The 15,080-nt window shown below is 35.2% G+C and overlaps 1 protein-coding gene across 1 annotated transcript in view; it reads left to right on the top strand.

Annotated features, from left to right (window-relative positions):
* The first annotated feature begins 290 nt into the window (after positions 1-290).
* The window catches only part of LOC150104988 (zinc finger CCCH domain-containing protein 15), a 179,097-nt gene continuing 164,307 nt past the window's right edge, over positions 291-15,080 (top strand). The window contains exon 1 of the mRNA XM_090396091.1: positions 291-526. Within this exon, the coding sequence (XP_090252217.1) occupies positions 455-526 (72 nt within the window). The 5' untranslated portion in view covers positions 291-454. The remainder of the gene's footprint in view (positions 527-15,080) is intronic.

The raw sequence follows: 15,080 nt of genomic DNA, 5'->3' as shown, positions 1-15,080 counted from the left end.
ATTATGTAATTAATGTAGGCATTTGAATAATATCTTGAGTCTATTGCAATAATCCAATTCTAATGTCCGATTTAATTATTTTAATAAAAATAATAATAAAATTGCATTGAGTTTGGCAGTTCAGTTGTTTAAGTATTAAGATCAAAGGATGTTTTCCTAAAAGAATAGGTCTTTTTATTATGTATTTGAACATTTAATAAATAGGCATCCAGTATTATGGTGGCAGTGCAAGTACGAAACTGCCAAACTGTTATTTCCGGATCCGTGCCTGTAATAGTGTAAATGTTATCTGCTAGCACGAATCTCGGAATAGTATTTTTATGTCGTGCTGTGCGATGCCATACGTTATGGCGTGGATTGTGTTAGTATGGTATATCATGTGTTGACAACAAATCAGAATTTTAAATTTATTAATTGACTATTGTTGTATTTTATTTACTTAAGAATTACTGAAATGCCTCCGAAAAAGAAACCACCTGAAGTTGGAAAGAAATCAGACCAAAAGAAAAAAGAAAAAATAATCGAGGTGAGACATTTCAATACATTTTCTGATAAAATTACAGCTTCAGTATATTTTATCAGCTAGTTTCATTATTAGTGAGAAATTTTACAAGCATCCATTTAAACACTTTTGGTCAAGCAAAGGACCATTTATTAGTATTTAAACAGTTTAGGTCAATTAAGAACCCATCATTAGTATATATATTAATATATATAATATATTCCTTATTCGTTCGCAAACCAAGACGTTATAGCAAATAAAATTAGCTCACTTAAGAAACATCATGTTGACGCTTATGTTTTATGTTCTGCTTAGTGCTAGAACACGTAGAACACGTGTGATTTTCTGGATAGGGAAAAAAAAAAAAAAAAAAAAAAAAACTGATGAGATTATAAGCAATATTTTAAATGAGAGAAATTGCATAATACTTTCGATACCTGATGAAATAAACAAAGGCAACACTGAAACTGTTCTGCAAGGTAAAGCTGAAGGGAAAAGAATAAGATAAAGATTCAAACAAAGATGGATAGATTAAATTGTATATTTAAAACTTCCACTGTAGATGGTGATTAAAGAAAGATTTGAATAAAGATAAAAGAATGACTTGTGAATAAGATCAAGTTCTCAGTCATGAGGAAATTAAAGAGATAGCAATATATTTCCACTCTTAGAAGCCAAACTGACTAATTCCAGGAAATGAAAAGTAGAAAAAAAAAATTGTTATACAACAGTGTGATTTAAAATTAACTTTTTGTATTCAAGGACTGTTTGTATTTCTTATGTAGTTAAGTTTTTGGAAAAATTGGTAAGAATTCACATACAGAATTGGGCAATGAGTGCAATGTTATTTATACAGGCCAGCATGGATTTGTTAAAGGGTGCTCTTGTTTTAGTAACCTGGTTACCTTTTACAATAGAGTAACAAGAGCATTGGATGAGGGTAAGGCATACTATGCCTTTTTTTTTTTTTTTTTTGGATTTTAAAGGCATTTGACAGAGTACCACATGACAAGTTGGTTTTTAAGTTGCAACATATGGGTTTGTATATCAGGTAAGTGGATTGGATTGGTGACTGGCTTTATGGTATCAGAATTGTATCAGGATCAGGGAGTAGGAAGGTGGAGTTCCACAAGGTTAAGTACTGGAACCATTATTGTTCAATCTTTATGTCAGTGATATTGTCATATGACTACTGGGATATGTTCAGTTGCTTGCAGATGATGTGAAGCTTTGGAAGTTATAGTGCTGATGTTTTGACTCTTCAGACAGATTTGATTAATCTGGAAAGGTGGACAAATGAATGGGAATGTCAATTTAATACAACCAAATGTAAGATTATATAAATCAAGTGGATATTAAATCCAACATTATTTCAAAACCAGATACAGAAACTATAAACGTTTTCGTACAAAATTTGACCAGAGAGCTTATGGGAATACACTCGCCGGGATTTACAAACCAAATGTAAAGTTAGTTTTAAAATTTGGGATCCAGTGATGAGATGATTCTTACTCACTTGATGGAGCTATACAGGAAGAAATGGAAGCAAGGGATCTTGGGGTTCGAATTTGAAGTTCAGAGAACATTGAAGACATCTCAGGGAATTGCTACAATGCTGAGGAGGACATTGAGCACGGAAGATACGAGGGTGGTCTGAAACATTCTTGGCCTAACAATGAAAAAACGAATTTATAATTTCAAAATTAGTTTTATTCTTCAGCATAATCTCCCTTAAGACTAATACATTTATTCCAGCGATGCTCCAGTGCCATTATCCCATCCCTGTAGTGGTTCTCAATAAGAACTGCAAAATACCTCTCTGTAGCTGCAATTATTTCTTGATTCGAAGAAAAACGCTGACCAGCGGGGAAGAGTTTTAGTTTTGAGAAGAGATAGAAGTCAGAGGAAGCCAAATCCTGGGAATAGGGGGGATTTCCAACAATTTATAGTGCTGATCCCTTAATTTTCCCATTCCCAAAACACTTTTGTGGGCAGGTGCATTCTCCTGATGAAAGATGACCTTTTTTCTTCTGCAAACTGGGTCTTTTCTCACGAATTTTTTCATCTAGTCTGGTTAAAAGATCAGAATGATATTTCTTGGTTATTGTTTTACCCTTTTCAAGATAGTTAATGAACAAAATACCTTTTAGCATCCCAAAACACCAATGCCATGACCTTTCCCGCTGGAACAACTTTGTCTTCTTTGGCACTGAACAACCGGCTTCTGTCCACTGTTTTGATTGCTGTTTGGATTCTGGCGTGTAATGGTGAATCCAAGTCTCACAAAATCAGTTTCATTCTTGTTAAAACGCCCCAAGCACTGTTCAGAGATTTTCATGAGAGTGTGTTTTTGATCTGTGAGGAAGTGCGGCACCCATCTTGTGCAAAGTTTTTTCATATGCAATTCTTCATGCAAAATATATCCTACATGTTCTTTTGAAATGCCTATAGTCTCAGCAATTTCAGGCACTGTGACTTGCCAGTCATCCAATACCATATCGTGCACTTGATCAATGATTTCTGGTGTTGTTGCACTTTTTTGGAGGTCCTTCATGTGGATCATCTTCGAGGCTGGTACGGCTACGTTTAAACTTGGTAGCCCATTTCTTAATTGTCGAAAAACGAAGGAGAAGAGTGCCCATAAACTTTTATGAACTTCGAATGAATTTCTGTTGGTGTTAAACCTTCTTTTACAAAGAACTTTATAACCGCCCGATACTCAATTTTATCCATTTCAAGGGATACAGTCAATACTTTTGCTTCCGACAGCTGTATAACACAAACTACTTGATAGAATGACTTGCAATTTCACATGGATGCTTATGACAGATGTACCAACTTAGAAAAAAAAAATCTTGCTGATAGTGTTGCCATCTATGGTCAAGGATGAGAACTTTTCAGACCACCCTCATAAGTGTGGTGGTGGTCCCATTGTATAATGCTTTGGTTATGCCATATTTGGATTTCTGTGCTCAGATATAGTCACTGTCATTTGAAGAGCCTGCATAGTTTATTCGGTATAGACAAAGCCCTTAGGTTTGAAAGGCCTGGTTCGATTCTCATCCATAATGTGAGGAGCCCTTATCTGTTCTGTTTCGATTAAAGGTGAGTTAGCTGGTCTCATACAGAGGTAGAGGTTTTTTCACACAGAAACCGGTTTTTCGTCCCCCAGAACAAGCAAACCATCAACACACATTTTATGACCTACAGTCATAAAATACATCCTTAATCTGTCATTAGGAGAGCTCAAACAGTCTTAAGAGACAGTGGAGGAATGGGTTAACCTCCATACGAATAAATAAATAAAACTGTCATTTCAAGGGGGATGAAGTAACTTTGGAGAGAGTTCAGTGACAGATAGCAAAATATCAGGACTGTAGTGTTGATTACAAAGATAGACTGAGGGCATGCAGATTGTGGAGTTTGGTGGATAGAAGACAAAGGTGGGTGGGGGGATATGATTGAGACATTAAGCTGTTGAAAGGTTAAAATCGCATAACTCTGAGGAGATTTTTTTTTATGTGGCAGAATGAGAGAAAGGAATAAGGATCATCCCTAGAAGTTACAAAAGGAAGTAGTGATTAAAAGGGTAAGAAGTAAGATTTTTGAATGGAAAGTAGTAGGCGCATGAAATGCATTTCCTGAGAAGGTGGTGTTAGTGCAAACAGTGGATGAGTTTAAGGAGTGGTATGATATGATTTGTATTGGCTAGTGTCAGCCTCTCATGATGAGTCTTGTGACTCTATGGAAGTCAAGTGAAATTATGCTCATATGCAGCACTAATCTGCTATATAGGTCTTGTGACCTGTCATGGAGGTTAGCTAAAAAAACAAATTCACTTACATTGAGAATATTTAATAATTGTCGAATTTCCAGTCATCTTTGACCATTGTCAATGCTTGTATTCATTTAAAGCAGTGTTTCCCAACATTTTTTGGACCATGCCCTCCCCGTAGCATAATAGTCAGCCAAGTTCTGAAAAAGTATAATATTAATATGTACTTTAAATAAAAAAGGAACATAGGTAAAACTTTTTAATTTGACTTCAATGAATATAAATTTTATATTACACTTTGTATATTATAAAACAAATCAAAATGAACTTGGAGAAAATAAAATCCAAGTTAATGCGATTCTTGAGCTTGATGTCTGCTGCAAAGAGTTTTTATTTGAGGCACTAATTTCATTTTGAATCTCAAATCCCCATGGTCTGTGATATCCAGATGATTTCTTTATTTTCAGTAGCAAGTCATTTACAGCACTAAAGCCACTTTAAACTAAATATTACGATGGGAAGGGCAATAGTATTTTTTTTTTTTGCAAAACTGGTTGAATTTTGGTATTTCATTTCTGTCTCGTCTGAAAGCCATGCCATTATTCCTTTTATGTTAAATAAATTTCTAATAGACTCATCATTTTGTTTTTCTGAGAATTCTTCTTGATACTGTATTTATGTTGACTGCTGTACTAGTGATGTCAGCTTTTTTTCTCGGAAAGTCATGGTTGCAACATCGACAATTTATCGCCGACAATGGTGAGATTTTTGAGTATATCGATGATGAGGTGACGAATGCAATGTCATTTTCTAATTGCCCCCCTGTGGGGCGTACGTTCCACATTGGGAAATACTCAGTTAAAGGGAAGATAGAATAACGTTGAAAATCATAATGCATATTAGATCTCCTTTCAAGATATAGGATAAAAGCCAGTTTCAGCATGTAAAGTATTATACTTTCATTCTCTTCCTATATGTCTTTTTTCTTAAGGTTTATATTTTATTGCACCCTTTGGTAGCTCTCCTCCTCCTTTGATTCATTGTACATGTTCTCTCAATTCTTTTGGTGTTCTTTTATGATCTATTTCCTGTATTTATTTGTAATTCTTTCCTTATTTCATATTGTACATTGTATAACTACTCTAAGGAATTTCAATTTCAGATGCTTGTATTCTATTTTCATCTATTTTCTCTCTAATCAACTTTCTGAATTGTATAATATTGTTGGTATTGCCATGACTTTACAAAATTTTAATCGTTTCCTTCCTTGTTTTGCCTTTTGTTGTTCATCATATAGTATCACAGGTTGCTTGAAAACAGTGTAATTTGTTGTCTACATCGTTATCTATATCAAATTAATATCACACCCTAAAGATTGAAGATTTGTTACTTGTTCTTGAGTTTAGTTTTCAATTACTATTTTGACTTATATGGCATATTTTCCCCAGAATACCGTAGTTGTAGTTTTCTTTAATGAAAGTTGTAAATTGTTCGCTAGTTAGTTGCTGTAAATGGTGAAGAGATCTGAAAGTCATCTTCTGATTTTTGTATGATTACTTGATCATCTGCAGAAACCATTGTGTTTGATGTTGTATGTTGATTGATATTTATTCCTGGATTTACTACATATTTCTAATAAAAATATTTATTCTGTCCAGTCTGTCTGCAGCTACTTGCCATGGGATGAGTAGGTGAGCGTATTTGTTGATCTTAACTGTTTTCATTCATTAATGTTTATAATTGTAGTTTTATATTTATATTGTATTTCTATATAGGCTCTTAATTGCATTTAATAACTGTTTTGGATAGCCTCGGTCTTCTATTATATTTTATTCTTGTGTAATGAGACCTGTAGAGAATCCCTAACTGTAGAATCACTCATGTATCACAGTAAAAATTGTTCATTATACAGATATTCTGTCTTGCATATCACAAGATCATCAGTATGAACACATCAATAAAACATGAACAGTGAAAACAATAAGGAATTTGAATAAAGAAAGAAACAGTAGGGTGTATGTGGAATCCCTCTGTATACAGTCGTGTTCCTAGGTTAAACTTTTGTGCTGAAAATAAAACTTAAAATAAATGAGTTACAAAAAAAAAAAAATACAAATTTTTTAATGCATTTGAAGATTACAGTTTCTACATCTTAGGAATAGTAAGGCAGTCATTATGATTGAGGTTAGATCAATGAAGTAGGGCTTCAGCACTTTCTTTGTATAGACGTTCATGTTTATATATGGATCTGGGTAATCTTTGTAACAGCTTAGTGTTTTCCCATTGGATCCTCTGACTAGTATTTTCAAATCTCATGTTGTGCCATGCCAGATTTGTGAAGTTTGATAAGCTGGATGTAGTCCTGATGTTCAGAGATACATTTATTGACAGATCTTGCTGTTTGTAGTAAGACACGTTGCACAAACATGGTACTTTGTATATGCCAGGTAGCATCAAGGTGAGTTTCTTTTGGAGAAGGTAGCAGGTTATGAATTTGGTTGATGGGTTTATAGGTAGCAATGAGTTTATATTTTTTTCATAATTTTTGCCACCCATTCAGAGATGCCTTTAATATGTTCTCTTAGAAACCCGGGTTTCATCCTGCATATGGTTTTGTGATGACGGTAGTGGCAGTTTGCTGTTGTTGGTGGATTAAATGGTGGAGAGTTGTAGAGTAGATACCCTCCCTCAATGAGTATTTAGACTCCTTGGAGGTGTCACATAATATATGGTATAGTATATATTAATATATGGTATAGGAAGATCTGTCAATAAACATATCTGAACATCAGGACATCTGGCTTATCAAACCACACAAATCTGGCCTGGCTCAACATGGGATTGAAAATACAAGACACAGGATCCATTTGGAAAATGCCAATCTATTACATACATTCATGTATAAACATGAAAATTTATATACAAAGAAAGTTCTTTTTTTTTTTTATGTTGGATCCCATACATGAAAGGTTGGTTGATCAAAGTACTGGTGGGTTGGGAAAGGAGGAACTTGTTTACATTTGATTTAAAAGACTTTATATTGTATTCTTTGGGAAACACAATACAGCAGTAACAAAGATGGAGGAGGAGGAAAAGAAACTTGTTCTGTGGGTCGATTTTATAGATCTGGAAAAGGCATATGCACTATGAAGGGATGTTGAGCAGCAGCTGTATGTGTTCCAACAAGCTTAGTACTAAGTGTGGGAATTATCGATGCTATTTCAGATGAACAATTCCCATGGAAATATTTATAGAATGCACATATTACAGAAACCAAACATCTGTCCGAAAGTGGGAAGAGTAGATTGGTAAGAGATGGGTCATGAATAATTAATTGCTCTCCTCAGTATTGAGTCAAGAATTTTGAGGGAGCCTTTAGTAGCCCCTATTCCAAATGCGAGAGCAATATTCAATTATGTTCCATCTCCAGCAACTGAAGTCATTCTTCAATATTCACTCTTTCTCTAGCAACATAACTAAAGAATACTGTGGTGTTTTGCTTTACTGCTTTAGCCAGTACTATACTTGTTGCCTTCCTAACGTGCACCTTATACCCTCGTGCTGCTGAGGGGTACCCTTTTCTTTGTATCTCCTCTATAATATCCTATTTATTAGAAGCTTTTGCATAATTCCATGATTCATCCATTTCACTCCTATGTTATTTATCCTCTGAACTAAGTTCTAGGCAGCTCTTTTTCTCTCACTTTCAACTGACGAAGGCACTGCATATACTCAGTCTGTTTCTTTAATTTATCATAGTCTCCTGCTCCATAATTCCACACATTTTTCTTGTTCAAGAGGAATACATTTTTGTGTGTGTCAATAAATGAGGTAGAAAAAGCCACCAAAAACTTGCAATGTGGAAAGTCACCTGTAGTAGATGATATTCAGCCAGAAATGCTTAAATATAGAGGTGTATAATCGCAGAGGTTATGCAAGCATAATTCAAATCAGAAGATCGAATTCCAGATGATTAGAGTAGAGCTTTGATAGTTCCTATATATATATAAAAAAAGTTAATAAAGTTGAATGTGTGAATTACAGAGGAATTTCTCTATTAAATGTTCTAAGAAAGATTTATGCAAGCACATTTTTTGGAAAGAGGTTGAGATAATTGCGGAAGAGAAACTTGGGAACCTGGAGAAGAACAAGCTGGGTTCAGTCTACATAGAGGTTGTCAAGATCAAATTTTCACTTTAAGACAGATAGTTGAGAAATCTTGGGAATATAACAAGGATCTGCACTTAAATTTTGTAGATCTGGAAAAGACATATGGCAAGATACCCAGAGAAAAGCTTTTCAAAATATTACAGTTATATGGGGGTAAATGGAACATTATACATAGCCTGTATTTAAGTTAGCAGTTAGAATTGCAGGAAATACAGGAAGATGGTTTAATGTAAAATTAGGTGTAAGACAAGGATGTACATTATCTCCACTCTTATTCATCATATACATGGATCACATTATGAGAGAAAGAAACTTGATATCAAAATCGGAGATGCAGATGATGATGTACTAATAAACACATCCATTGCAAGTGTCCAGGGTTCTCTGGCTAAATTGCATCATAGGTAAAATAAATTTGGCATAAAAATCAGCAATAAAAAGACCAAAACTATGAAAATAGGCAGGAACAGAAAACTTCAGCTGCATTCTCAATAAAGAGCCTGTTATTATTATTTGTACAGGTACTCCATGGAGTCAAAAGGCTCATCGTGGGAGACTCACACTATCCATTAACACAATAGTTATCATACATCTTCTTAAACTTATTCACTGTTGGTGTGTTCACAACCACCTCTGGCCATTCATTCACTACTCCCCAAGTAAAGAACCTATTCTGCACACCCTTACTAAATACACTCTTGGACAACTTTCATGTGTGATCCTTTGTTTTCCCCTTACTTCCCATATCAAATCATTATAGATATAATGATTTGTATGATGATCATTATAGTTATGTGCAAGTTACAGGCAGAGAAGGCATACGATAGAAACTTAAGTTTCCATCTTCTCTTCTCGGATATTTCTGTCATATCTCTTCTCTGCTTGTCAGCTAATTCCACTTCAATCTATTCCACAGACGTCACGAGCATCACTTGTCTCTGAATCCTCTCCACCATCTCCCGTTCCCTAGAAACACAGCTGACTCAATCTGTGCAGTAGTCAACATGTCACCAAATCATAGCCTCATAAGAGATTAATAATAACATAAACTTAATCATGTAGTGCTATCATAATAGCCTGAACACCCATTGGATGCATATCAGGAAATCAATGTTCTCTTGTTCCATGAAGCTTGTGCCTCACTAGCTACTCCCCATTCCTGAACCACATGATTATTCTCCCAAATTGGTGGTATCTTCTGTTAACACTGAGATGAGATTCCTACTCAACACTCAGACCACATGTTGCTTCAACTACATGCTGGATCAGATAATTTTTCCCTAAGTAGCTCAAAGAATTTAATATCTTTACTCAACACAATATTTCCTGCTTCCATATGATAGTCACCCATTATTATCACCTTCCTGTTGCTCACCAGTCTCATTTGTCTGAACATTTCAGAATCATCTCTTTCTGTATTCTTGGCCTCTAACAGCATCCCACTAAATATCTGAAATTTGTGCTAACCTCACACCAAATTGTCTCACAGCCATTTTCATTATTGCTTTTTTCAAGTTCTAAAAAAAGTTGATAAAAGAGACTTCGGAGTTTACTGAAATGATCAGTAATACTGCAACTTCTCTTTCGTCTATACTGTCTTTTCAAAAAATGCTATAACTATTGTGTTCTGTTCCTGTGAATACATCCTCCTTCTCTGTGAGACATGGTTCACTGACATCAGTGGTTTGTGGGATGACTAACTGTATCAAGGCCACAACTCTGCACCCATATTCCTTATACTCTTTGTATTGATGTATAAGCACAGTAACTTTCTCTTTGCTCCCCACAATTTCTTACTCTGTCATTTCAATTCTGGTAACTTACACTTGCAGTCCTACACTCCAGTTTTCATTTCCCTGAGTGGTTATATGCTCCTCTTTTCATCAGTCATTTACCCAGTTTCACACTACTGCCATCATTTAAATGCAGACCATCTGCAGCAGATGCTTTCAACCTACATTCAAATTTATCCCATATCTCCACAAACTCAAGTTCCCTCTTCCTGCATGTTCTAGCTATCATGCCATTCACAATCATTACTCTTCCTCATCTCTCTCTGCATCATACTTTGGCAGCACACAATTCTCCTTGTTTCATTGCCTCTAGCACTTGCAAATCATATGCTACTTCATCCACACCTGCTCACAGATCATTTGTTCCAACCAGCACAGTCAACTGCTCTGCATTTCCTCTCCTCTCCACAACCTCAGCCACTCTTCTATTGTTGCTCCTCAGACATACTTTTGATACCAGCTTCATTTTCGCATACAAAAAAAAAAAAAAAAAAAAAAAAGATGTATCCTGTTGACAAGAATCTTGACAATTACAAATTTTTGTGAAGAGTGATTAGAGTCCTGAAGTGTCCTTCATGTAAACATATTCAACTCCTCTAAGGATCCTCTCTCCCCATCAGCTCACCCTGGAGTTTATTGTATTTATTGCACCTGTAACTTACCATATATTGTTGAAACTGGACATACAATCCCTGTCCATAAAAAAGAACACAAACGACACATTAAATTTAACAATTTTGGTGAAGCAGTCCTCTCAGATCTCGCTCTTCTTTAAGCTTCTACAGCTTCTACAAGCTGTATATTTCCATTAGTTTCTAATGGAAAAAAAATAAAACTTACATCAAAGCTAGAGTCCTGTTATTATCTATTTTGTTTCAAAATTAAATTAAACTAGAGAGCAACATGTTTACACAAAAAAAGTTACTCATATAAGTAACCAAATTGATTGGAAAAGTACTTGTTCTTTACATCATACAAAAACCTGGTATGAACAGAAATTTAAAGTACCTTGTGAAATTTTAATTAACTACCCTAATCTTAACAATAATAGTGGCATAAAAATCCCAAGAATTTGGATGGCACCCGTTCAGCCTACTTAGTTCCTCAAGTTTTCCAGCAAACACTGACTTTAGGACTCTAAGCAATTTTTCAGTTTTTATTGGCCACCGTCCGTACTGGTTTGTTTAAATATACATGTATACTTATATGAGTAACTTTTTTTTGTGTAAACATGTTGCTCTCTAGTTTAATTTAATTTTGAAACAAAATAGATAATAACAGGACTCTAGCTTTGATGTAAGTTTTATTTTTTTTTCCATTAGAAACTAATGGAAATATACAGCTTGTTTCTCTGTGTGTGTGTGTGTGTGTGTGTGTGTGTGTGTGTGTGTGTGTGTGTGTGTACACACACACACACACACACACACACACACACACACACACACACACACACACACACACACACACACACACACACACACACACACAGAGAAAGCCTTCCCATGGAGTGAACCAAGTTTTTTAGTTCTTCAGCTATTATAATATGAAACCAAGATTGAATTATTGCTTCTATTCATTGGGTTTTATTGGTGGTTTGCTTCTGACTAACAAGTTTCTTTAGTCGGCTTCATAGATTTCGATTGAGTTCAAGTCTGGGCTATTCCCAGGCCATTCCAGCAGTGGAATATGATTATCTGGAAACCAGTTTTTGCACACAGCAGCAACATGACATGGAGCTGAATCCTGTTGAAATATAAATGCTTCATTATCTTGGAAAAGATCACATTCAGAAGGCTTCAGTTTGGGCTCAAGTATTTCAATTATGTATTTTTGGGCATTTATATTCCCATTAATCACGCAAATTCTGCCCACTCCTGTTGATGTCATACAACCCCCAGATCATAACACTAAATGGGTGTTTCATGGTAGGTGTAATTCAATCAGGATGCAAATCTTCTCGATTCTTCTCCTTACGTATTTTATACCATCGCTACCAAACAGGGAGATTTTGGTCTCATCACTCCAAATAACACTGTCCCATTGTTCCGCTGTTCAGTTAACATGGGTTGTAGCCCAGTTTAATCTTTTCAACCTTTGTTTTACAGATAAAAATGGCTTTTTTTTTTCGTGGAATTCTAAAGAATTTAGACCAAATTCCTGCAGTCTGCACCGAACAGTCCTTTTACTCAACATTGTATTGCACTATTTCATCTCGTATACACCCAGATGATTTTCTTCTGTCATGTAGGCACAGTCTCTCAATTCTTCTATCATCATTTGCTGTTGTGCACCTTTTTTTTTTTTGCCTTTACAAGTCTGGTTTTGTAGTGACTGAGTAGTCTCCTTATACCTCTTCAAAAATTTAGAAAAACCACCTTTGGTTAAGTTTCGACCAAATTTTCTTCTAATTTCTTTGCGGCATTTCTTTAATTTTATTATATTTTACAAGCTCACTAAATGAAAGAACAGAAAGAAAACCAACTAACTTGATAGCAATCGCGTAACACACTGACAAATGTTCTCCTCTCAGTTCCAATACATGGCATCAATAGCTGAATTGTAAACGGTAGACTATTTCTTTTTATTTATATAAGCCACCATTATTATTAATTTTTTTTTACTATTTCTTTCTTATTCTCATTATTCCATCTTACTATTGCGTACTTAGTTTATCTTCCTTTCGCACTGAGTCTTATTCCTATGGATACTAGAAAATTTATTTGCTAAGACTGTGCCACCAGTATCTTTTAATTGGCATAAAACTCAGCAATACAGCCGGTTGATTTGTCTCTCTCTTTCTCTAACACAAATTCCTTCAGTAAAACTTTACACAAACAGTCGTGGTCTATTTGCACTATCTATACGCTTCGACTATCTTACTTGGTTTCCTCACAAGTCCAATTATTTTTAGGAACAGTGCATTGTAAAATAAACAGTCAGGTGGCACTCTGTTGACATATAATTAAAACACATATTATTTACAATAAAAAAAAACGAAATACATTAAATAAGTGATAGGGAAGTTACACACTCTCTCTCTACCTATCCTTATATACTTTTGGTATAAAGAAATAAACTTTCTCTTTTCAATATTAAATGACTATACAATATGATTACTCTGTTACTTCTATGCTAAAAAAATTAAAATGCCAAGACTAATTTACTCATAAAGAAATTAGCTAGCTATGGCAAGTTATCCTGCAATTTATATTTCAGTTAACAAATCAGAGGACTCTCTTTTAGATATTTCTTATTACTATTTCTTATCAGTCCATCTAAGACATATCTCCTAAATTACAAGAAGAATGTACATTAAAGGATCTAATACACTTACAGAGACTCTTTGTCACGACACCTTCCAAAAGTCCTGCATCAAAGTCTATGGTTTTTCTCTCATCACATACCTTATGTTTCCGTCCAGAGAGTCTTGTTTCAGGGGGTACTTCATCAAAAAATCAGCAGGTCTTGGACTGCAGTCTTCCTGCTGCTCAAAAGTTCAGGCAAGAAGTTTCAGCATACAGGCTTGAAGATCCTTCTATGGCTTTTGGCTTCGGTTGACTTCCCGCAGCACTAGGACATTTGACCAGCACTTGGCATTTCATTGGCTGTTTCCCAATATTTCCTCTGGATCCAACTGCTTCTAGTTCTATGCCGACTGCCTATTGCTCTCGTCGGTAATGGCGCTTCTCCTCTCTTGGCAACTGGATCTCACCTCTCCCCTCGATGTTCGGCTCAGTCCCCTTTTATTTTCGCCTTCTCTGGACCTTGCACCAAGGGTTGTAAACCCCGATGAAATCAGCAGTTCTCCTTGATCTTTTTGTTAAGGCCAGCCCATTCTTTCATCTCCTCTGTGCACTCTTTTTTACTTGTCTTGTTGGGCAGCGGAAACTTCTCTGAAACTAGTGGACCTCTTTGATACTAGCTTTGAAGGTGTTCATGTGCAGAGCTCATAAACAACTTTCTTGTGCTCTTATACATAGCTATTATACAAAACTTCCACTGGCAAAGCATTGCCTTTGTTTTTGACATTCTCTAAACTTTAGTTAAAACAGTAAATATAATCAATTCCCATAGGGTTATTTACATTAATCTTTAACATAAAATACATAGAGACAAACAAGGTTATTTTTTTATTTTTGTAACAGTTCTCATGAGACTTCTGTAAAAATCAATGCAAAGCGCCTTGGTATTTTTAAGCTGCATAGAGTTTTACAGAATCCTATTGTGACCTTATTGGCTCATTGCCAAAACAAGATGATACCTGATTGACTTTCTAAACACTCATGCTCATTGGCTACATTCAAATGAAGGAAAGCTACTTCGTATCAACCTAAGCAAGTTGTGCATCTTTTTTCTGGTTATTTGGTTATACCTTTTCATAGAATACAGATAATTGAGCAAACTTTGTTGCATTACATTCTTGCTTAAATTATCTTTCCATTGATATATAATTTTATGGTATTACACCAAAAAAAAATGGTGGTGTTATGAGCCATCAAACCTCAAAAATACTTTTTTCCGAAAGGTTTCCACAATTTTGGCCACTAGTGTGTGTATATATATATATATGTGTATGCTCCAGATGATGACCTTAATGTGACGGTTGAAATGTCGAGTGATTATTTTGGTTTATATTAAACTGAAGTTTTACTCTAACATGGTAGTTGTTGCCATAATTTCTAAGATGTGTTCTTCATTTTAGTTAAAAATCAAATTCTTCATTGTAGCATGGCCAAATAACAAACACATCATCGATATAAATCACAATGCGCAATGAAATAATTGAATGAGAGTGGTGGTGGTTAGAGAGGAGAACCCATGGAGCGACATTCAACCTTTT

The sequence above is a fragment of the Typopeltis vanoorti genome, chromosome 7 (assembly GCF_054136105.1).
Source record: "Typopeltis vanoorti isolate ZY-2024b chromosome 7, IOZ_Tvanoo_1.0, whole genome shotgun sequence".
NCBI lineage: Eukaryota > Metazoa > Arthropoda > Arachnida > Uropygi > Thelyphonidae > Typopeltis > Typopeltis vanoorti.
The sequence above is the reverse complement of the archived record's forward strand: the minus strand, read 5'-3'. Positions and strand labels throughout refer to the sequence as shown.